A 24,697-nucleotide genomic window follows, 5' to 3' on the forward strand; every position below is an offset into this window, starting at 1 on the left:
ACGGTTACCATCTTGGTCTCCCTCCCTATCCAGTCCGTTGCCGTCTTCTTGGGCTAGAAACCATTGAGGATAGGCATATCCATATCCGTTCTAGCATCATTGCAGGTCTCCTGTTAAATGAAGGGACATCAACCCTTCTCTCCTGTCTGCCATCCCCCTTTATGCTCCTTCCCATCGCCTCCGCGATAGACCTCCCCTTTATATCCCATCCCGCCACACCCGCTACGGTTCGAATGATCATCTACTACGAGCTTTATCGGCTTTCAACAAGTGCTATCACTTGTTCGACTATAATGTCCCCTTGTCTCGTTTTCGTGTCCGTCTTCGTGAAGTCTCTTTCCTTGCCATCTAATCCTACTGTCATCCTCGTTTTTCCTTTAAGTGTTAAAGAAAATTGTTGAACCATCATTGGCGGACAATAAGATATAAATAAATAAATAAATGAATATCAGCAGGTTGACGAATAGAATAAAGGGAAACGACTCAAACCAAAACTACCCCTTAGGAAAATTTCATAAGTAACTTGATTCTTTTGTTTACAACAAAGCCCTATGCTCTTGCTGTCAACCAAGAAGTTACTCAATAACGTAAAAAAGTTTTAATCTAATTTAAGGCGAATGAACTAACCATAAACTTAGAAATTAAGCTGTCTTTCCCAGCCCACGAGAGAGTTGGTTCTGGGCTGAGACTTGACGCAACTCAAAATCTGACGTCCAATTCCTTTCAAGAGCTTTGAGAGTCCCCTTACCCAAGGTAAGGCCTCAAAGACTCCTACGAGAATCCGATTCAATGGTGACCAGATTACTGAGCAATACTCCAGCATTGGCCTGACCAACGAACGCAGCACAGCGCTTCCAAACACAGTGGATCAAAGAAGGCACGAACAGTACGTTTAACATATGGAGTCGATGTAAAACGTTTGAATAAATCCAAATTTAGAGTTATAGGGCTAAGTCATTTATCAACTAAACACCGTTCACCAGGACCTGGTCCAGCACTTAGGGATAGAGGCGTTGAGTGCAGAAATAAGTAAACGAAATCTGGCACCTACAATCCTTGGCACTACAACCTCGAGAGGTCTCGGCCTGCCATTTCTGGCTTTCTGTGACCTAATTTTACCCAAAGTAGTCTGCCCTTTGTACGGGGATGCGGTCTGGATAGGATTCGAACCCTGGTCCTTCCGTGTGAAGATTAGCAACGGACCACCCTATAATATCTATTTTAGTCTGCTCTAAACGCTAATGAGACAAACTATTCTTTGTGCTGAATATTGCCTATCAGTAGACACGAAATAGTTTGATCCTTTCCAACATTGACATTTCATTGCCCATACCCATGCCCGAAGTAAGACAGCACGATAATTTTAATCAATGGAGGGATTATTACTGTCTTTCAAGTGTCTAGTAGTAGTGTCATGCCTTTTCCTTTTACAAAGAAATTAAAAGTTAACATTAATTAAAAAATTATAAATAGTCAACTCCAATCCTTGGAGAATACAATAAATTTGAACCAGAAGCTTAAGATAAACCATTTACGTACAGCATGCTTAAGGTTAAAGAGTTGATATAAAATAGTAAAACTTCCCCATGGCAGTGTGAAATGTATATCCCACCCCAGCTACAATACACACAGCTTTTGGAATTATATATTTTTACCGACGTCAATCGAAGGACAGCACAATCTATATCACCATCACAAACACTCGGATCAACTCGGTACGCTCTTCGATGATTTTTTTTCTTTCTTTATACTCCTCTGAAAAGTTCCACAATAAAAGCATCTGCAATTGCGGACACCGGGACAGATCAGGTGCCAAACGGATACCGGAGAATCGAAGCTCCTATCGGACGAAGCAGCCAGCAGGATCAATTGCGTGCAATGGTAAAAGTTTTCCTTTTCCGATGGTTCAGCGCGAGCAGGCGGCAGGCAAACAATACTTGACCTGTGGGGTTGCTGCTGCTGCTGCTGCTGGAATGCTGTTTATGGCAAGTTTTATGTTTTATGAGTTCTCGGCCCGGAAAGTTTTTACTCGCCCGCTCGAGAATCAACGATTCATCGTTGGATTTGATGGTCGCGCATTGAATTGCTATATTTTATGAATGCCGCTCTCGAGAGTTGGCGAGAGATGTGGTCATCAAAAACAAAAGTGTTTGAATTATTTTATTACACCGAGGTTAAATAAAAATTGTATTGGCGATCTTATATTGATAATTTAAGTGCAAAATTGTGCATTGTCGTACTTACCTAGCATTTTATGACCCTAGCATTTTAGGAGCCCTAGAAAGCCGTGAAGTGAAAATTTAATTTCAAAGGCATTTATTTATCAACGCAACGCGGTTAGGTTTTAATCTCTGACAAATATATACGTAACATAAAAATATATTACACGTACTTCAACTCTACTTAACGATAGTTTTGCGCTACAGCTTTAGCACTCGCACGTCGTCAAGATCGCGCCACGCGTTTCCTGCCAGTGAAGCGACGACCTTCACGGGGTTAAACCAAACACGATCAAAACACAACCCCGTAGCAATACTTTAAGCAGCTTCACCCACTGACAAGAGCGTTTTGTACAACATTTGCTTATTTAGAATTTAGAACGAACGACACGTATCACTCTGCTCGTTGCGGTTTTCGGTTCACGGCGGGCGGTGACCGTTCAACAGCAGCCGTACCTCTACTAAAACAGCAAAGCCCTGAAACAAGCCCCGACTCCCGGAGCGGGTTTTGCGAATCTGACTTTGCCAATCACTTTTGTTGTCTCTCTGCGGGGGGGGGGGGGGGGTGGGGGGGGGTGGGGGAAGATTTCCTTTTTTTAAATTATTCTGTGCCTCTTTACAACTACAACCCCATGGACCGAACGACATGTAAATACTCTATAGTGGGTAGGTTGTTGCAGCAAACCGCAGCCGGTTCGTTCGTAACGGCTCGTTTAAATAATCAAACCTGCGTATGCGCGACAAGCGGTAGTAACGGAAAGCGGCGTACACGTTTGATTAGAAAATCCATTCCTTTCGATGGTTCGGTTCCATATTGTGCCCAGCGTGTGTGTGTGTGTGTCTAGTGTTCATTATCTGCTAATAGTAACGGCCGTCATCGCCAAACAGTAGTGTATGCGAAGCGATCCTAACGCCACGGGACTGCTCACCGCGACACAGTAATTAGACGGACTTGTCCGAGCCCGGCATAAGTGCGTTAGTTAGGTAGGTCCAGCAGAGCAGCTACCAGAGCAGACCAGAGAGGGATAGAGAGAGAAAAAAAGGGTGCACAAGTGTGTAAGTGCACCGGAGCAGTGTAGGTGGGACGTCGCTAGAGCATTGCACAGTCGTCACGGCTCGATGTTTGCCGATTGCTAATGAGAACTCCCGCCAGTGCGGTCGCAAACTGCCCAAAGCAACCGTGGCAATTACTGTTAGGACGTCCCGGCGTGCGCTATATCTGAGTAATCTGCGTTGTCGCTCCGTCCTGGTGGTGGCCGCGGCCCGCCCGCTCGTCCTCGCCCTGCGGCACCGCCATCCAGCGGTCGAGGATGCGCGGCCGGAACAAATCGTTGAACGTGCTGCGGAACTGGCGGCTCATCGAGCAGTAGAGTATGAAGTTAATCGCGGAATTGACCAACGCCAGTACGTCCATCACGTCACCTGGAACGAGAGAATTGCATTGCCAGTTAGTTGGTTTCGTTGTTGGCACGCCGACCGTTGTGAGCTGTAAATGAAGAAGCTTTTAAGCTAATGGGCGATGGACGCGTGCTGCATCCACGAGACAATAGTCCATCCCTTTTGTGGATCACTTTTGAATGATAAGGTGAGAGAGGATTATAAGTGGTCGTTAACACAAAAGCACTTTGTAATCCTCACTGTCTTAGGGTCGCTAATTTTTGGTACAACGTGAACCTTAATTACAATCAGTATTACATGAGTATGACGCCATGAACATCCATGATGCACCAGCAAAATATCGAGCATCAAACTAACAATCTAGACAGTTTTGAAAGTTTAGTAGTGGAGGTACCATTCTGCACAGCAGAATTGATCTCAGATTCTCAAATAACACTGGGAGCAAACATCGAGCACATTTTTTAAATGTTTAATTTCCTAGAGAGCTAGTTGCAAGGAAGTTCCAAGGATTTTTGTTATTTTATTCGTGACTTGATAGGTTACTTATTGAATATATAAAAGTTTTTTTTGATCCTCATGTCCTACTAGTAGCACTATTAAGTCGTGTCGAAATGAACACATCCCGAAGTTTTTGGACGATTATTTTATTATTTTTCAAATATTTTCATACTCATCCCACAGTTTTTACGATTTCTCAATACATTTTTATATAGATATTTTTATAAACCCAAATCAAGCAAATTCTTTCCAAGTGTTCGTTAATACTTAATTAACAGATAGGAACTTTAAATAGACGTGCCATGCTATTCATGTCAAAATACTAGTACATGACATTTATACATCTCTTCCAGTTTCTCTACTGTAAAAATAAAACGACGTTTGTAATACTAAGCTTTTAAAAATGGTTGGCCAATTCTACATGAAATTCTAGAGTTAATGCAGGAACAGTTAATTTTAAAAGTGTAGATAAGTAGATAAAATGTTTTGGGATGAAAGTGGAGCATATTGTCTTGTGCTTTTTGATGTAGTTATCGATTGGTGGTTGATGGTTAAAAGAGCTTACAGCGATTTTTTTACTTAAGCAAAACACTAAGGAGAAATTTATTTAACCTCTCTTTTGATCTTGTTGACTTATGGTTTCCAAATTTAATAAATTTGTTTCTATGTCTTCTATGTGTTTTTCTATGTGTTTCTTTGTGTTTTTACGAGGATTACTAAAAAAATACGAAGATTGTAGACGTTTTAGAGGTTGGAGTTTTTTTTTTTTGAGAAAAGATACATGGTCTTCATATGTAATGTATGAGTCAGATTTGTCATTATATAGTTTATCAGTCTCTATTATATCTGTACTGCTTCTAACAGTTCACCAAACTATTGAAAATAATGAGGCAAGAATCTGTCGGTAGTAAAGCGAGACCTTGTGACGCGTGGTTCACCCAAAATCGATTTAAACGAGGATCAAGTAGAAACTTGGAAAAATGTTATGTTAGGCAAGATGTGATGTTACTATCACTTGAAATTGAAGTTTTTCTATGCTCCGACAGGGGTCTAAATCCCATCCTGATTGTACCCCCATTGTGATGGCTTTCCTCTTCAACTACGTGGTATCAACTAAGTCTAGCAAACCAGACATGGCAGGTAAGTCCTAGGAGGTCGTTAGACCAGGAAGCGAGAAAGACTAACGACCGAAAGACTAAGGACAGACAAGGATTTTGTGAACAATTTACGCTGCTTCTTATAAAGCTTAAAAAAGCCAACCGGTCATACTACAGCCTGAGGAAACTTCTCCACTCTGAATACCTGTCACGACGGACGAAGCTGGAACTGAAAAGAACATTTATAAGCCCAGTTCTCACATGCGCGTCTGTGACATGGACATTGTCCAAAATTGATGAAACTCTCTTAGCCCGTTTCGAGAGAAAAATGCTCAGAAGGCTTTTTAGCCACGAATGCGTGGAAGGACAATGGAAGAGTCGTTACATTGACGAGCTGTACGATGATCTCACCATCGTGCAGCGAATTAGACTCGTCAGGCTCCAGTAGGTTGGTCATGTCATGAAAATGGCTCCAAACAACCCAGTTCTGAAAGTATGATTTGAACATCCAGATGGACAAAGAGGGCGTAGTAGGTTCTATCAGAGATGGATTGATGCCGTTGATGCGTCCGCCAGAATAATAATAATGGATATTGGATTGACAAACGACGGCCCTGGACCATAACCGGTATCAAGGATTGTTGCTGCGGTAAGTAAGTAACATGACATTCTTCTTTTTCTTGGCTTATCATGTAGTTGCCTAGTCAGTTCTCCCTACGGAGGAATGGTATAAAAATCACAGCATTAATTACCTTTACAGCAAATCAGGTATAAAGAACACGTACACCAATTAATAGTTGAAAAAGCGATCACCATTCAAAACCATGAAACAAAAAAAACTGTGGTTAATTTGCCAAACAAAGAGAAGAGCGTCATTTCTCTTCAAAATGAGCTGGGTCTGCGGTAGATTTGCCTTTCATTGCGTTCTAGTTGCTGTTGGTCTACTAATTTATTAGTTACAATTCTGGTCTCTCCCTTAATTGTAGCATCAACACACTTTAATGACAATTTAAACTATTTTTCATACTAAAGACAGTTTTACTAGCTCGCTTAAGAGCGAATCAGGGAGATTTCGATAATGAGATACAATTTTATCGATCGATCATCAAATCAATCAACCATGAAATTGAGTAAGTGAGCATAAAGTTTCCACTAGCTTGGCAGCTCCAACATCCCCTAGAGCTACCATTAAAAGCGCAATGTTTCGATTGCGTTGTAACGCAAAAAAAGCAGACGTATGTTGCCCGCAGGGATGCTTCGTAGGGGTTTGGTCCGGAATGTTAAACGGTTGCCACACACCGACAAACAGCCACACACCGACGGTCAATGATGTGCTTCGATCCGTTTCCGATGCGTTTGTTTACGTAAATATGATACACACAGCGTTGTTTAACAGCTGCTACCTTGTATTTATGCATAAATCTTGCGCTAATCATTCTTGCGCTCATGAAAGTCGGGTTTGCTCGCTGCTTCCCCTTAGCCAGACCTTACCCTCCGTGGCTTAAGAAGGGGCCGAAATAACTCAAAAAATGATCAATTTCCATCGGCGGCAGCGGCCGGTTGCGTCTTTCGGTCGGTCGGTGGTGTAACACAAAAATAATTGCCCAATATATCAACATAAAACGTTTGTTGATCTGCTAAAGAGTGTAGGGCCCCGGTCACACCAACAAAAGGCGTAAGCAAAAACGCAGATCCTATGGAAACGGAACGATGCTGCCGTGGAAGATGTTTTGGACGTTAGATCTACACCTAATAAAGGACTGCAGCCTAATGGATGCTCGTTGACAAATGGCCGAGGTCGTTTGGGACGTTTTGTCTCGACATTTTGTTTCGCAAAGTTGTCAAACACCGGCCTAGGTCTATCCCAGCCTCCCACCACCCCCCACGGCACCATCACGGCGATGCGTCCCGAGGCGCATTCGAGATGTCGTCGAGCCATTCCGTCGTGCGCTCTGACAAATCGACGGTCGTTTACTGTTTCCCCAAACAGCATTGGGCGCGTCCAGGGCGATGTATTTTTTACATCGCTCTGCAATTGACGTGTAAAAGTGTCCCTTGGAGTTTAGCCGAAAGGTGCACTTATGCCCGTCCCGCACCGAACCGTGTACGTATCGTTAGGGAGGCAAACTTTTGGACGCTTCCAGGAAATTTGGAGTAGCAATCTGAGATATTGTTTTTCGTATCCGCCGTTGACGAACAGGCCGACAACGACGGGGGCCGCATGAATTCTTTATTCGCCCGGTTCGTCAGGAGCCCGATGCTCTCCCGAGGCGTGGCGAATCGGTTCGCTGGGTGCCACGTGTGTTTGGGTGTGTGTGTGTGGGGACTCACCGAGTTTGAGGTAGCAGTTGAAGAAAAAGTCCTTTTTCAATACGGCGCTCAGTAAGCCGAGTATGCCCTGGGGGAACTCGGTGATGAGGAACAGTAGCAACACCGCCAGTAGCATGCGCGTCGTCCTATCCGTCTGCTTCTCCTTGTCCGTTTGCTTGCCGGACTTGGCATCCACGACCCGGCCGTCAACGATCTGCTTCAGTCCGGTGGCCGTACCGGTCAGTTGGCTGCGGCGCTGTTTCGCCTCCAACAGGGCACCGATCAACCGCAAACTGAGGATGGTTAGGGCGATGCAGGGAATCAGCTTGAACACGACGCTGTAGATCCAAAAGTTGACGTTCAGCAGCGCGGGATTATCGCGAACGAGCTGTGACGTGCCGAGCCGGTACAGCGTGACATTGCGCCCTTGCGTCACGTTCCCAGCGGCATCGACCGTCAGTGTGTTGCCATCGCAACCGAGCAGCTCCACGTTGGACTGGATGCTGAAGGAGAGGTAGATCGGTACGGCCAGAAAGGGGCAAACGATGTACGAGCTGAAGATTGCGGCCAGCGTCTTGGACATGTCGCACCACTGCCGGTTGCGCTGCGGGTAGGCCACGGCTATGTAACGCCAGATGGCCAACGTCACCGTGAGCCAGATCGAGATCGTGTGGCAGATCTGGGCAAAGATCGAGTGGAACATGATGTACCAGGCCCACCCGTACGTGAGTCGTTCTTCGCGCGAAAGCCGCAGATACGGGATGGAGTTGATTGCGTAGGGCATATAGTCGAGCATCACGAGCAGGTCGGCGATCGCCAGCCCGGTCAGGATGGCGTTGGTCGGTGATCGCATCTCACGCCGCGTCAGCACCACAATGTTGAGCGTGTTGGCGATGCTGCCAAAGATGCACACCAACAGGCAGACGATTCCGTGCGCTTTTGCGTAGCTGAAACGAGTGATGACCAAGAACAGAAAGAGACTCCTTGTAATAGTGTTTAGCGTTCTATTTATAATTCATCTGTCAAAAATATTCGTCTGAATCTGTTGTCCCAAACGATCTTTTTTGTGCAAAGGGAAGAGAATAAGTAAAAAGAGAATAAATATTCATTAGTGGGAAAAAATGTGTGTGTGCATTTCCCTTGCTGCGTTGTGCAGAACTTCCTCAAAGGTGTTATTGACGACGCTGACCCAAAATGCGTCAATAAGCGGAAGGCGAAATGCATGTTTAGTTGGTTTGTTGACATGTTTACGCCCAACTGACACCTAAACGAGCTAAATCAACACCCATTTCCTTCGGGAGTGCTGTTAGTAACAACTGGTACTACAGGATGCAACATTAACTTCCATCTGCTAGTATTAATAAACATGTCATCATTGCGCCCATGAGGAATTCGAACGAACGATGGAGTAATTGAACATTGTAAGCAAGCCAACAACTTTAAAACGACTTTAATCATGCATCGTTGCCATTTTGTGCTAGTTGGAGTTGTTTGAAATGTTGATGCGGGTAACGTGCTTTGATGTTGAGATGAAACTGTGCTCCTGTTTATCTTTCAGAGCGAATGATTTCCTCTTTGCAAAATATATACCTGCGCTTGATAGTTTAGCTGCTCAAAATAGTCCAGCAATAGCAAATCTAGGCAGACTAGTACTAGCCGTGAATCGTACTCCAGTCTGCATGATTCACGTGCTCCTAGGAGCGTTTGCAGACACTTGACGAAGTACAAAATCATTCAATTAGCAAGCTATTGTTAGAATACAACAGAAACAAGAATTTGAATTGTGATGGTAGCCAATGCCACTGTAACATGATAGCCCGCTGAAGACAAAGTCAGTTGGTTCCAGCAAAAATAATTGGCCTGACGTGTGGTGCCTCCCAGTGGCACTCAACAGCGGCGTTGGCGTTGAAGAAATTGAAAACCATTACGCACCGGCTGCCAATTTATTTGTGCAAAAGCACCGTCGCAGCATATTCGGCTAATTTTGCTGCTAGATAATTCGTCAAACGATAAAATAAGCGTGCTGCTTATTGCTTCCGTTCATCGGCGTGGAAGAAAACATTCGCTAAATTATACGTCGCTCGTTAGCATTGACGTGTGCGTTGAAGCACTATGGTAACAAATTTTGCTTACTTTTGTGAGGCGCTTTGGTCGTGGTAAGAGTTTGTAAGACGTTTCAAGTAGATTGATATCGAGTTTGCTTGAACAGCTGGTACTTAGCTATTGGGAAATTATTTTTCCGAAGATTTTACGAGCATATCTCGCTTCCTTTTTTGATTGGCTAAACAATGGACACTTATAATCAAAGGTAGGTTTAAAGAATGAAGTATTCACAAGAATTTTTCAAAGAAAATCTTATTAATAGCATCCCTTGTCTCCAGTGGAAATAATTATTACGAAATCAAAACTGGCATAAGAAAGAAGATAACATAGAAATTATTACTTGTTATTTGTACTATTCATAATACTTAGAAAACAAAAACCAAATTTTTACACAGTTGAAATCAATTGAATTCGCGATGAGACATTAATTATTTTTAACATAAATCGATTGAACGGCATTCGGTGATGCATTGAAAAATGGAGACAACTGGTCATTCACTCTAAATGGAGACGCCCGGTCACTCGTATATGAAATGGAGACGCCTGGTGCGACAGTAAAACCATCCGATAAAAAATGGTTCATCAATATGAAATTGGGATAAACAGTAACGAAAATACGTGTGCCATCATGGGACAGGTAATCGAATCCTCCCCGTCATCCCGCAAGCGTTATAAGCCACCAGACACAGTGCCAGCACCGCAAACACTAAATGATCCATCAGCGTATTAATGCAAGAAACGATCAATGGACTGGTGCTGGTTTCGGGGCGATAAATCATCCGTGGTAGGCAGCTTGGGCAGAGATTGTAAGCTAATAGAAATAAATGGAATAAGTGAAGGTCATCTCTGTCTGAGCGGGCGGTGTGTTTAGGTCTCGCGTCCCTTGGCAGTCGCCGGCAAACGGGAAGTGCTTCTGATTTATGCTACCCACCGAGGTGGTTTGTGTTGCTGAAACTTGTAACCATGAGCTTACCTGGTGTGGAAGTCATCGAGCGTCTTGCCACAGTACAGCAGGTGCATGGTGGTGGTGGCGGCTGAGATGTTGGTCGCTCCGTCCTCCTCACCGGTGGGCGCACCGTGTGCCGGCCCATCGGTGACATTTATTACAAATTCTCCCAATTCCGTCGAGCTCATTGTTGTGTTTTGATTAATATTACGCTTGGGCTGGCCACACGGCTTACGGACGCTTACCGCACCACTTCGCACAACACACACACATTAACACATACGCACGGAGGCGTGTTCTCACTTTCGCTCACGGTAGCAGCATTTTCGCTGGCCCGGTGCAATGTGGTGTAGCCACTCGGCGGCACCCTAACGATATCTTATTTTGATGGTGTCTTTTTTTTAATTTGCCTTGCTCGCTCTCTTTACGACTGCTTGGAGCTTATTACGTGGTGGCACCAGCGGGCTGGATGGAACGACGAGCGGGCAAAAATGGAAGAAAATGGTCGGCCTCAGAAACTGTCCGATAGAAGCGGAGGGCAAACCTTCACACGGGCCGTTTTTTCCCCACTCAAATCGTTCGCATGATTTCACCGCCACGCTTCCAATATTGGTTCCGGTCATGGATTATCGAGCTCGTGTTTGCTTGACCGCACAGATGGAAGGTATGGCGTAGATTGCGGGATGCTGCAGCATGATGGATTTTCTGTGCTGTGCTCCCACGTTTTCCCCGAGTTCACATGTACACATTCACGCTTCACTTTCTTGGGTTCAGCATGGCCGCTAGTCGAGCAGCGGCGAGATGGGTTCCACCATGAAGTTCCGGCCAACCAACACTTCGTTCGATTCGCTTTTATCACTTTACACTAGATTTTGCAGACGAAGGATTTCTTCGGTATGATTTGAAGACCGTTTTATCCACCCGAACGCGTACCACGGCCTGTCTTGAACACATTATTCCTCCCAAATACTCGACGCCTTCCCGGGGTTCGTGTTCGATGTGTGCCGTTAGCGTCGTCCCTTTGGGAGGTATTTTGTTCACCAGGAAAGTGGTACGGTCGGGCACATCCTTCCAGAAAGCGGCAAGTACGCGCAGAGAGTACGAACGATGTCTTTCACTGGCACGTAGTACAGTCGCATTTGCACTCACTGCCTGGCCTGAAACGGGGGGAAAAAAAGAGTCCGATGTAAATAGTCGCTGTGGTGCTGTTAGAGTGGTTGTTGTAAACAGGATTTCATTAAATCAAAATACACTCTCGCAAGTAGAAACGAAAGGCAGGAAATGAAAATTAAACAATGTGATCACACGCACGCAGCAAACTTCCGAATCTGTTTGCAATTCTGAAACTAACGAAGATTCTTTGGCTGGCAACGTGGTAGAGCGTGGTAGCTGGCACGATGTGTGACGCATGCGAGTGATTCGATTTCCTTCTCCTCGCAAACGTCCGTGTCCGCTGCATGTCGGGTCGGTGTGAAGAGCGATGAACGTTAGCCGAAGATTTCGATCAACCGGAAGGAATAAGATGGTAAATCAATTTCGTATCACAAGCGTAAGGGCAACCCGGGGAAGTTTGTTTATCGCCAAAGGAATTGGCTAGGTTGTGCCGCCTGGGCGCACTTGCTTCCGCTAGCGGGAAAGGAAATGATCACACAAAAGAAAGAAGGGAAGAAGAAAATAATAATCCTACAAAAACACACACACACACACCCTTGCACACTCATCGGAAAGCTTCAATGAACGAAAGTCTCACTAAGTCTTTGGCGTATACTGTCGGTGTCTACAGGCGGCTTTCGGATGTGTGAAAATGGATGTGCTTTTTTCCTTTCTCACCATTTTTATATCAATATTCGATGAGGCAAGTGAATAAGATGTGGATGATGACGATACGCTTAGCTAGATTATCGTTCGAATTCCAGCCTGTGAGCAAGGTGAATCAATTTTAATATCTAACGAACCCATCAGCATCCAACGCATCTTGCTAGGTGGTATGCGGATTTGAATGAGAAAAGGCCCCCCTTCAATGGTTTGTTGCTTAGTTTAATGGTAATGAAATCCATTACGCACACATTACTGTTTAATCTGTATTCACCTTAGCGATGTGTGAATATTTTTGTGTGACTTTTTTGTGATGTAGCAATAGGAGCAAAATAAACTGAGAAATCGTCTCATGAATGCAATGTTATGTTATTTCTCGGTTGTTATTCTGAAGAGCCGTTTCCAGTAAGCGTTTCAATAGCTAAGGCATAGGGAAACTTGAGATGCACAACATTTTTCGATCTAAATACAAGATGCACATTTTAGCCACAAGAAACAATAAGTGTAAAACTGAGGATATTAAAGAAACAAACATATTTTTTATAAAATTAAGATATAAACTAGGTGTCTCCGTCCGTCATTAGACAGCTAATATGTAGCAAGTCAGCTAGTAGTGAGTAGGCTGATGGTAAAGTTATTCAAGATGAAACCAGAGAGATTTGCCGGTTTTCCAGATCCCGTCCAGACCGTCTCACCCGTACGCAGGAATGAATATCCAGATACGGGTAAAATCAAGCCACGAAAAGCCAGAAAAGGCAGGCAAAGAACTCTTCGAATTTTTCGAAGACTCTCCATACATTCAAGGAGCACCAGATATTACCTTACAGTGTGAACTTCAAGACGGCCTACGATACCATAGATCGAACCGAACTTTCCAACACCATGTAGGAGTAAAGACTTCCTCGGATTCTGGAACTGTTGTTAATGACCACAATGGATGGTGTGCATTGCAACTCAAGAGTATTGAACATGTAATAGAGAAGCATGGGATTCAACATTAACCGATCTCTCCAAACCATGGCCTCATGGCGATCATCGATATAATCGGACGGATATCTATGGCGTTGTACGAGGTGTTCTCCCGACTGACCGTGATCGAGTCGGAGCAGAGTTTCTGTTATTGTAGATGAGTTCTTCTGCCTTGGTACGATCGTGACTTTAGATAAAAAATAAGTAGCGAAATCCGAAGGCTCATAGTTTAGGGGCATCGTGTCTACTATGGGCTCCACAGTCTCCAGCAATCCAGAAGACACACACGAAATGCATAATATACAGAGCACTGATACGTCTGACGACACGACAGAGAACTTCAATGCACTCGTCATTTCCGAGCGACGGTCAATGTTTGGCGGTGAGTGGGAGCAAGCTTATCTATGAGTGAGTGGGGGAAAATCTATGAGCTGCCATGCGCCACATGAAAGTTGCTCGTCAACGACCCATTCGGCCTAGAATTGGTGGCGTACTCATGTTTTATAGACACGATTAATAAAGCGGCTTAAGAAAAAGCGACTTTTGGGGGGCCTCACGTGGTCGCTGGAATGTTAAATAAATATCATATGTCAATAGTTATTTAAAAAAGCTGTTAATATCTTGAGGAAACGAGATATTAGTATCTTATCGTCAGACAGTAACAGACTTTTACAGACTTCGATTCAGATGATATAGATGGTTACTTCTGAACGAGCACAAAATTGTGTTACAAAGGTAAAATATTGCTTATTTTTTTTCATAGTCTATAATGGTTCTACCTATGCTATATATCCAAAGGATTAGATTCAAAGATATATTTTGGGGATAGTTTTTTGTTGTTCTGTCCGTCGCCATAAAAATCTTGCCCTCTGTATGTACTAGGGATATAGTTATGATGTGAACAAAGGAAACGAACGCTAGCTTGCGAACGAAAAGCCAATCGCGCCTAATCTAAACGGGATTACCCTGATTCTCGTTCAGGAGAAATGAATTTCCCGGTTGGATTTCACATCCAACTATTAAGCAACTTCACTGTTCCGGGCTCGCTTCCACTTTGAACCGGTTGGCCGAGCTGAGAACACCGGCCAAAGTGGAATGTGTTTTATCCCAAGTACACCGCTCTTGATTATCAGCCAGATCACACGGAAGAACTTCAAGAAGGGAACGGTAGAAGATTTTTCATACTTTTTTTTTCCTCCTTTTTCCGAGCAAAATCAAATTTGCACTTAATCATTCTCCGTAATGGAAGGGCAATGCATATTTTCCACATCACGAGGCGTAACCCCGTATCGAGAGAATTCAATTTCTTGGCAGCTCCGTAAAACTGTCTAGTGTTTCAGTATGGCAGCGCAGCAGCCAGACGCGGTACGCACACCGACCCAGACGCTCGAGTTATGGGAGGTTTCGTAAAAGTTTCATCAAAAACTGATACACCAACAAGAGTGGGAGCGCCTGGTGTCGCCAGCAATTATTTTCATCTCGAGCAGCCGGTCCTCGGGATGGCTCCCGGTCCAATAGCTAATCCTTCGAGCATTATCCCGGATGAGCGTACAATGAACCATGTGGAGGGAATAGGAAGGCAGGAAGGATGAGGACGGATGCGAACGGTGCAAAGTTCCGTGTCCTATCGCCAAAAGCAATACACATCAGTGTCGTCTTCAGCGGCATGCGAACCCGAATCTAGAACTACGGTGCCGTTTACATAATTAAGAGAATATTCTCCGATCGGGCGTGTGGGATGATGAGAAAGTTTAAAATTAAATTATTTCCAATTAACTCGCATTGTTTCTGCCTGCAGCATCGTGGCACGAATAAGGCACATTTTACACCAACAAGCTCGATCGTTGGCGATGCCGAACGCGTACACGGTTTGCTATTTATCGGGACATTTTTTACGGACTCCGCACCATCGGTTCCGGAGTTTTTCTGTGGCTTCACACAAATGGACCGTTGGACAGCGAACGGAAGAGTGAAAACAAAAATCAATCAACCACGAACGGACATGAAGGGTCCTCGAACCAAAGTGCTGTGGATGGACGAGTTTTCCCGTCACTGGCCGGTCACTGGCAACATCGTTATGGTGCTACAATTTAGCACGACATTCACCTGTACAGTACATCGTTAGGAAAATTCATTGAACGTGTAATGAAAGCAGAAGAAACAGAGGGACACCATTTTTCGAATGGCCATTTTTTTCTTCTAAATACAGTATAGCGCCCCCATCGATGCTATGGAAATGAGAAAGCGTTCGACGTTGGGCAAATAATTTAGCACGCTTTTCCACGCCGAATACCACCATTTAATCAGCGCCGCCAACCGTCGCATGAATAATAGACTCATCAGCATGACATGGAGTTTATTAGCGCTTCTTTTGCTTGGTGAAATTTAAATTAATTCACCGAAACATTGACGAACTTCGGCGGCGACTTTTCAGCACCGTTAATGACGCTTAATGAGTGATTGTTTAGACCGTTAAACTCCAGCAAATTTGAGTGTGTCGAAGTTGTGGAACCAACTCGTAAGATAACGATTGCCACCAAAGAAGCAGTTAGCAGGAGTTACCTTTGTGGTCGATCTCGGGCAAATAATGTGGCCCTGTTTTTCGATTAAAACTCGGCGCAAACATTTTAAGCCACCTTTACGTGGAACGAAGGGGAAAGTTAAAGAAACGTAGCTTGATGCGGCACGTGCCAGTACACTTCAAACGCTGGTTTACGCTTGCTGGTAAGTGTTAAATAATTTGGTGAATTATGTATGTACGGGTTGTTTGTACATTGTGGCAGTGTTTTTGTTCGTTGTCAGTACCGGAGGGAGAGAGAGGCCCTTTTCTGTGCTTATAATGATGTGCAATGCAAATTCGTAAAACAGTCCAAAGTTAAACATTCGTCTGAAACTGTTCGCCACCCTTTTCCGAGGATAACCACTCGTTAACTGGAAGTCAGGACAATACTAGGGCAAGACGCATCGCAAGAGGTGTATCTGCAAGCGTTCATATCGCAGCGGACCAGACCACAATGGTTCGAGTTGGTTTAGTTACTTCAGAGTAAGTAACCGGAATACAAAACAGAAACCAGTGCTTCCATCTAATTGACGCTGCTCAAAATTGCCCGTGGTGTTGGAATTTCGACATGTGCATTAGGTTGGATTCGGTAGTTCTTGAAACGAAGCTTAGTGTAAGTTAGAATATTAGAGACAATACTGCTAGAGTATTGTTTTGTACCGTATAATGGGCTTTTTTCTATACTATTCTTTTTCTGGGCTCGTGTAAAGTCGTCCACAAAATTAAACATATTTTAACAGTGATTACGCTTCTCGGACAGATAAACTCTCAAACGAATCTGGTCCAATCGCGTATCGAGTGGTTTGGTATTTTGGCTTCGAGTTAAAGAAATTAAACTTTCGTTAAGCTTTTGTTTTCGCTAAGGCGAGACAACCTTCTTCTTCTTCTTTGTTGGCCCAACGGCCTTTTAGGTTATGTTTGCCGTTTGTAGCTTACTTTTTTTATTGATACCGCTTTGTAGGAACGGTCCAGATGGGATTTGAATCCCGGTTCTGCCGTGTGCAAACTGGTGCATTTGCATCGACCACCATGCCGAGGGGCAACCCTAACTGTGAAATTGATGATTTCGATCCGTTCTGGTCTATAAAAATGTTAAAAACAGCGGTCGCAGTTTCAACTAATTTTATATAACTCGTGACGAATTATGCCATTTGATTACAATTAAGTGAAAGTTGCATCATAACTATCAACAGCAAAGGTATTGTTTGTGTGCATCTTCAAAAAACACAAAAGATGTGCGTGTCGTGGAATGCGTTCAATTGTTTCTTGTTGATCATCTTTCTGGTCTTCATAGTTGAAAGAATAGATCATTCAAAAAAAGCAACCGGTGGTATTGTAGAAGCTTCGTTAAAATCAAACAAAAATTGTACTTACTCAAACATTTTCATTAAAAAATAAACAAATACTATAAACAAATAAATAGGTAAAATTGTTGTAAATATACTCATAAAATAGGCAACTGCTAACATACATCATAGAAATTATTCAAAGAAGTTTTAAAATTCCCAAAGTAATAGTACAAGACATCTTTTTCGTAGCTTCGGACTGACGGATGGGGCGGTCCGTTTGCCGAGGTGACAGCGGCCCCGGTCTTCGCACGGCAGGACCGAGGTTCAAATTCCATCCAGACCGCCTCCCCGTACGCAGGGCTGACTAATCTGCTACGGGTAAAATCAAGTCACAGAAAGCCAGAAATGGCAGGCCGAAACCTCTCGCGGTTTTAGTGCCAAGGAAGAAGAAGAAGGAAAGACTAATGAAAATTTGTGAAAGTCGAGTTTCCGTTTGGCAACTGTAAAGCGATCGTTTGAGTATAAGCTTACGTTAAGTTTCAAGCGCTCTGCACTGTCTAATGGATATCCAATTTGACAACTATAAGATCGACTTCTCGATTTTTTGAGAGCATTTGTCATACACTTGAGCATAGTAATAAGAATATCATCTTTTTTTTATTCATAAGGGACGGCCTGGCCGTATTGCTTAGGGCTAATGTCTTAGGGCATCATAATTCTACAAACGAACTTGGATGGCTTTCTATCGTCGGAGTCCAACAAAAGTACTCTATTCCCAAAGTAGTTCTTGATTACTTGAATCATTTAGAGGGATGAAATGTGTCGGATAGTAGGAAACAACCACTATATTCTTAATAGATCAATACATGATTCACTTTATAATTTGATATGCTTTTGATAAATACGATTAGATTTACACCAGTTTTTGAAACCCGGTGAAGCAATTGTGGTTATAATAAAAGGTTCAAACATTATAAAGGTGATAAATTGCATTACTACAATGGAGATTTAAGAAAGATAGAATCATTATCTTTATGGCATTTTCACTCTGAGCTTTGATTAAAGCTGATAAAACTACGACCAGGGGAGCAACGGAGAGCATTTGGAAGAGTCTACCGAGTGATTTACGCTTCTAACAAGATCAGCATAATTCCACCGTGAAAAATGGGTCCTTTTTCTTCGTATAAAATAGTACGAATCCCTGGTATTACTTTTGATCCAAGAACCAATAATTGGAACATTTAGGCGAGCCGTGGTGACCTTTAACAGATGGTCTTTCTACTAACAGCAACGGCCGGTGTTAGGACACTTCCTTCGTTCCCGAAGCAAGCGCGTATAACATATCTGAAACTGGTCACGTACAGTTAGCGACGCATGAATATTGCCGTATAGTTCGGAATTCTGGGTTCGTGTGTCTTTGAACGTCAAATTCCCGAACTTTTGTCTCCCGACAAGATGCCCACGCAAACGAATGTTCAATAAACGAAACATAAAATACACAGTTTTTTGCTGTAATGACGGGATTTGATACCCTGTCGTGTGATCAGAAGCACTCAACCTGCACTAGGCATCCCCAAAAAAAAGAACGACTTGTTGAAACAGAATAGAGAGTTTTGGTATAGTGGAATGTAGAGTTGAACATTATCTTAAAATCTCCTAACTCCTTGTTACCCAACGCTTCGTATTGCCAACTTCTCTAGATTAACTCAAAAAAATAAACATCCAGGAGTCCAAAAGGACAATCCACTGAAAGCAGGACTAGCTGACCAACTTCGGAAAGTCTGAGTTAAAATATCCAAGCATTTGTTGACAAAGACTTCTTGAGAAGAAGAGAATTACTCTATCCACTCTCTCAAATTCTTATATATTTAACGATTTAAAAGGATTCATGATACGTTAGATCAATAGTTATGGCCTTTCTACTTGGAATAACTTAGTTTTAGGATTGTGATAGACAGTCCGACCGGTCTAACAACAAAACAGTTTACTTTAACATCCTTATCATTAGTAATACCGGCACTAATCGCTGGACGCTTAAGTTGTTCCTTGGAATGTGAGCTTTCAGTGTCCAGACCAGAATGCCGCACTCATCGATCAAATAAAAGATTATCACATCAGCATTTTCATTTGGAAGGCAAACAACCAAAAAAACAGACGAAGCGTTTACGATAATATCATCTGACCTTCTCACGAAATGCCTACACATTCCGGGTACCTTAAAGAATGCAGTGAAGTGTGTACGCCGCACGTAACGCTCCGCCGTAGCTCGTTAAGCTAAGAACGTGGCACCGCAACGTACATTGCAGGACAAATCCAATAAGACACAGTGGCAGCCATGATGGCTTAATTTGTTGAGCTTAGCAAACGATTGTGTGGTGCGTTCGGGTGGGCCACGGCACCATGGCTTTATCTGTGACATATTGCCCAACAAGATTTTTCTCAAGCCACCACCAACCAGCCCAACTATGACGACGCCGAGCAAACACACACGCGTACCACACCGTCCCGCATTGTACCGGCAAACATAATCTTTCGCTATCGCTTTTCCGCAAAAATCTCGCTCGGTTTAAAGAGGTGGCAAACCGGCATACTATCTCGTGGCGGGTGGCTTCGTCTTCAAAAAACGGAGTCGAGGTTAAGGGCCCGCTGATGTGGCACCGCGTAAGGGCGTGTATGCTATTCGCGGTGGTTCTTTTAAGCCCAATTCTTTCGCGTCGCCTGCAGGCTCAGGCTTCATCACAGTGGATGGCAAACATCGGCATACCCGGCTTGTGGTGGGTTTCTCGTGTGTGTGTGTGTGCGTGTATGTTCCTCTCCCCCCCCCTCCTCCCCTCTCTCTAGCTTCACTTGCATATTCAGCAAAGAACGCGGCTGCAACCGTACGAAGAATGTGTACTTAACAGTTTGTTTGCACATCCGTGTGCTTCGAGGCCATGGTTGGAGTTGAGGCTTCGGGCTTCGGGCAGGGGGGGGGGGGGGTTCAGGTGCTCATTTTCCCAGCTTTCAAGTGCTCGAAAAATAACCTAAGAATCGAATCGGTTCCGGAGGCCAAGACCTGCGAAAGCTACTCGATTAATGATGCGAAACCGATCGACCGGCTGCCGTCGGGGCGGTTTTACCCGGAGCCCGTGATTTTCGCGGAAATCACGAAGCCTTTTTCCCAAAAAGCATTATGGCGGTGTTCGTAACTCGTTCGCCGCATCTTGGGGGTATAAAATCAGCACCGTTTCATCTCCAGCGCACAAAGTTGGCCAGTTTGAAAAACGTTTAAAAGCTCCGAAATCCACCTCGCAACAGGGAAAGTCGGCCCAGAAGTTTCGGGCGTGGGATAAAAGGCTAACCAGGGTGTATCACAGATATGATGCTTCGGGGCACAGGAAATTGTGGTCCCGCAGTTGAAATTACATAAACCATAAAATAAACTTTGACCGTTTTGGCGGTGATAGCGCCATTTTGTAAATGTAAATGGACAGAGCGCGGGACGGGGAGGACATAAAACTCACAACTATGGCCCGAACGGCCGGACCTAATCCATCACCCCCCCTGGGTTTGGTCGATGCGGTCGAGCATGAGCTTTTATTTTAATTTCCGGTACCGAAACTCGACCCATTGAGCCATTCGTCAAATGGAGACCCGACACCACCACCGGCAGTCAGTCGGACATCGCAGGGTTGGAGAATGATATAACACGACCGTCAATAGGATCGGCCCCGGCCATTCTCGGCGGACAAAAGGGAAAAGGTGCGGGACGGTGCAGAAGCAAGGACTCGCGCAAAACATTAGCCTCCTCGCGTAATGGATTAATATTACTCGAATGCTCTAGCAATACTGTAGTGCTTCACCGGATATCGGAGAGGTTGGCGAAGCTTCGGCAAACAAGCTCGTAGTTGTTTATCGGTCGGTGAGCTTAAGACTTCACCAGAACAGAACTCGACGGGGGCTGAACAAGTTGTGCTGAAGCACCGTTCGTAGGTAGGCTTTTTGGTCAGTGCCTTTTCGACGTCCTCGAAGACCAGAAGGAAGCAACAAAACAAAAAAACACCTTTTCAATCACAGCCACAGACTGACTAAAATATTTGGCGGATGTTTTCAAACGGATAGAAGAAGCACACGAACCAGGGCCTGCGTTTTCGCAGGGATGATCTAACTGGGAGAAAAGTCTTTTTTTCTACTCCACCGCTTCTTTTACTTCTACTCCACCGCTCGGTTTGGTGTACCGACTCGAGTTGGAAGAATTTGATTACACATTTCCCCAACGTTCCTAACTTTTGCTTATCAACATTCCGGATCTCGGATCGGGCAAAGTGGGACGGAGGATTCGCGATGGAAATTATTTCGTTTGATTTGCTCTGGCTGCTATTTCGTGTCCTGCCGCCGGTTTTTTTTCTTCTCCGAGCTTCAATTGATTGTTCAGGCTGCTGCGAGTTCAGTGATAAATTAGTGGAGAAATGAAGCGCGGCCATTGGGGGTAGGTGAGTGTTCCGTTTGAGCCTCGCTTTGATCTTTCCGTTCCGTTGGCGATGTTATGAAAATGGAATATTCTGGTGTTTGTGATCGTTTGTGCGCGGATGATGAACTGCACCTTTTGCCGGTTTGTGTATGTGTTTTCTGGGGGTTCGTTTTTTGTACGATCACCTCGTTAACTCTTTTTTCCCTGCTTTGATATTACCGTTCACACTGCCACGATTCGCAAGAGCGTTGAATAGAAATCGTGATAGAAATAATATTATGAGAGCTTTGATTTAACCTTGTTTCATTCAGCTCCCGAATGGGTTTGCAGCAGCAAAAAGAAAATGAATAACGAATTTGCTTGTCGTTATCGTCAGTTGTAGCGACGCACAAAAACGGTGGACAAACATCATATTCCCCATTCGTTCCATTAGGCGGACTGTAAATATTTGATGTGTCTATTCAAAAAGGATTCCCCGTTGATTCCCATTCGGTAGTCCCATTCTGCCAGACCCTTCCTACCAGCATCGAATGGATTCATGGCCTCAGAGACCCGTTGGCAAAAGAAAAACAATGTTGACCAATTGTTCCATAACATAAGGATCCGCGTGTTTGTGTGTGTAGGATTAGGTTTGGATTTAATATAAACCCCGGGCCGGAAGTGTCTCCGGGCTTCGGACTGATATTCGGATCGTATTTTGGTATCGCTTATCGTGCCGGGCTGACAGAACATCCCAAAAACAACCAATATGAAAAGACTAACTGCCTCACATATAACCCACTGACGGCAAGGCTTAGAGTGAGATATCACTCCATCGATAACGACATTGCACAATATAGTTATCCATGTGACGATGAACCATCGGGTTTGTACAATGCGGACTGTATTTGGGAACCGGTGCCAAGGGGTGCTAATTGCGGATGATAAAGTTTCCCATTTTCCATAGACGACACACCATTACGACACGTCCATCAGCCAGAATCGTTCGATTGCAACACCGTTGGGTGTTTTGGTGTGTGTGAGTGCTTCAGGCAAAAAAACACTGGATTAAGCGTGGCTCCATAACCGGAAAGAGTTGGATTCCGAGCTGGAAACATCGGGTGATAACACCAGGTATGGCTACCAGGGGCTTAAAAAAACACGAACCAAACTGCTCGACCCCATTACGATGAGTGAACGCAATCGTAACCGGGTGAAGGAGTAAACCCCATGCCACAGGTGTGAAGTGAGGTGCTTATAGCTTGTACACTGGCTCACTTTTTACTGGCTCGTTGGAAAAGCGAACCGGAATACTTTTGCCACGAATTATTTTGATTACGATGGTTGTCGAGAAGAGCATGAACATAAATAATGGAAATCCTTGAGAATTACCTAGATGGAAAATGTAAATAACAATGTGTTTTTGGCTGTTGCTGATCATGTTTGGATGCTAATAACATAGTTCGCATGCATGGTTTATTATACGATTAGTCATTACCAAGCTTACAGTAAATCCTTGCCTCGCCATGTGGATACAGATTAGATTGGAATCAAAAACCCTGAGATAAAATGCGGAGTGTTTGGTTAACAGATCTTTATCATTAGAGAGACCACCAAGGTCAAGACCGAAAATTGTATTTAATTGTGCTGTAATTATTAACCCTTTTGTTTTATGTAGAATCAATCAAATCGTATGTTTATTTATTTATTAATGATGACGGACTGATGCCGTATTGTTTAACTAACAAAATTGTAATGCTTTCTCGCTCTATCTACGTATCAAGTGAACCTACCAAAGCGAGAAAGGATGATGATTGTGTTGCCTGTAGGTGCTATGGTATTTGGAGTAGTATTTAACGCAACAAAACAACTGACAACAGACAACTGTGTGTTAAAGTTCTGGGAGTTCTCTAAGACAAGAGGCGCTCCTTCAATGCACAACTCAATCAAGTCATATCAAGATCACGAGCGGAAGGAGCGGCCACTCGGTGCCTCATCGGCGAGGTAAAATCCTGTTGGTCCAACTCACAAACGAGTCACAATTATAGGGGCCTCAGCTACTCAGACACTGAAGCAGCTGTAGATCCAGGGATCATCTCTCTCTCTCTCTTTTCTGACCTAACCAGCTCTTTCCCTTAGGTCTTGTCTGCTATTTTTGGCTTACTACACTTATTGATACCACGTAGTTGCATAGTCGATCCTCACTACGGGGTATCATATACGTAAATAAATGCTAAGGTAACCGCTAATCCAAGAGCACTTTGAGCATCTACGCTTATCATTCTCATCATAGGGCTCTTCCAGCTCAGCTCTATTTCGTCGATGTTTACGTGCCTGCCAGGATACTTCGCCAGGCTTTCGTTACTACTTGATTCCCTTAACCGTTTGTATATATATGTTGCAAATTTAACACTGTTGCTGATGATGTGTTTGACCTTTTCAGCTGCATTCGTCAGTTGCGTCTATGTCCAGTGTTCATTCTACCCCATCCGATAGTCTAATTTTTGTTGTCATCTCGCGTAATGTACATGCTTGCAAAAACTTTTATACGATTTCGGGAGTGCTAACCAGTACATCGAAAAGCTCCAATTGTTGGATGAGATCCCGTAGAAAAGACCGACAATCTGGAAACGTGGTACCACAAAGTCTAGTATCCTATTATGTGGTCGGTATGGCCTTCGAGGTCGTTATGGTAATCAGACAAGCCCTGATTCACTATTAGAGATGATGTTTATGCCAATTACCTCAACATACTACAATAAATTCTAGATAACACAAAAATGATGCCTATGTTCCGTAGGACACCGACAGAGCGTCGAAATGAAATGCTGAAGCTCCTCATTTCAATCGTGTTGCAGAGGAATTTGAGATGAAATACAAAGTAAATATCCCAAGTACAATCAAAGCTACATTTTTCACCCTCCTTTCTGTAGCTTTTGCTATGAAACCCATGCTTCAAAGATTAAAGTGAATTCAAATTAGAATTATGATGTTAGCGTACTGTCTTGGTGGATATGGCTCGTCCACTGCCATCATCACTGTTAGCGAAGCAGGGAAGCAAGTA

The 24,697-nt window shown here is 43.9% G+C and overlaps 1 protein-coding gene across 3 annotated transcripts in view; it reads right to left on the minus strand.

Moving 5' to 3' along the window:
* Positions 1–2,293: 2,293 nt before the first annotated feature.
* LOC118511963 (sex peptide receptor-like) overlaps positions 2,294–24,697 on the minus strand; it is a 28,943-nt gene continuing 6,539 nt past the window's right edge. For all 3 annotated transcript variants that reach the window (XM_036055687.1, XM_036055688.1, XM_036055690.1), the window contains 3 exons: positions 10,599–11,728; positions 7,544–8,469; positions 2,294–3,641 (listed from right to left, as the gene is read on the minus strand). In XM_036055687.1, the coding sequence (XP_035911580.1) occupies positions 3,433–3,641; positions 7,544–8,469; positions 10,599–10,759 (1,296 nt within the window). In that variant the 5' untranslated portion in view covers positions 10,760–11,728 and the 3' untranslated portion in view covers positions 2,294–3,432. The remainder of the gene's footprint in view (positions 3,642–7,543; positions 8,470–10,598; positions 11,729–24,697) is intronic.

The sequence above is a fragment of the Anopheles stephensi genome, chromosome 3, assembly GCF_013141755.1.
Source record: "Anopheles stephensi strain Indian chromosome 3, UCI_ANSTEP_V1.0, whole genome shotgun sequence".
Lineage (NCBI taxonomy): Eukaryota > Metazoa > Arthropoda > Insecta > Diptera > Culicidae > Anopheles > Anopheles stephensi.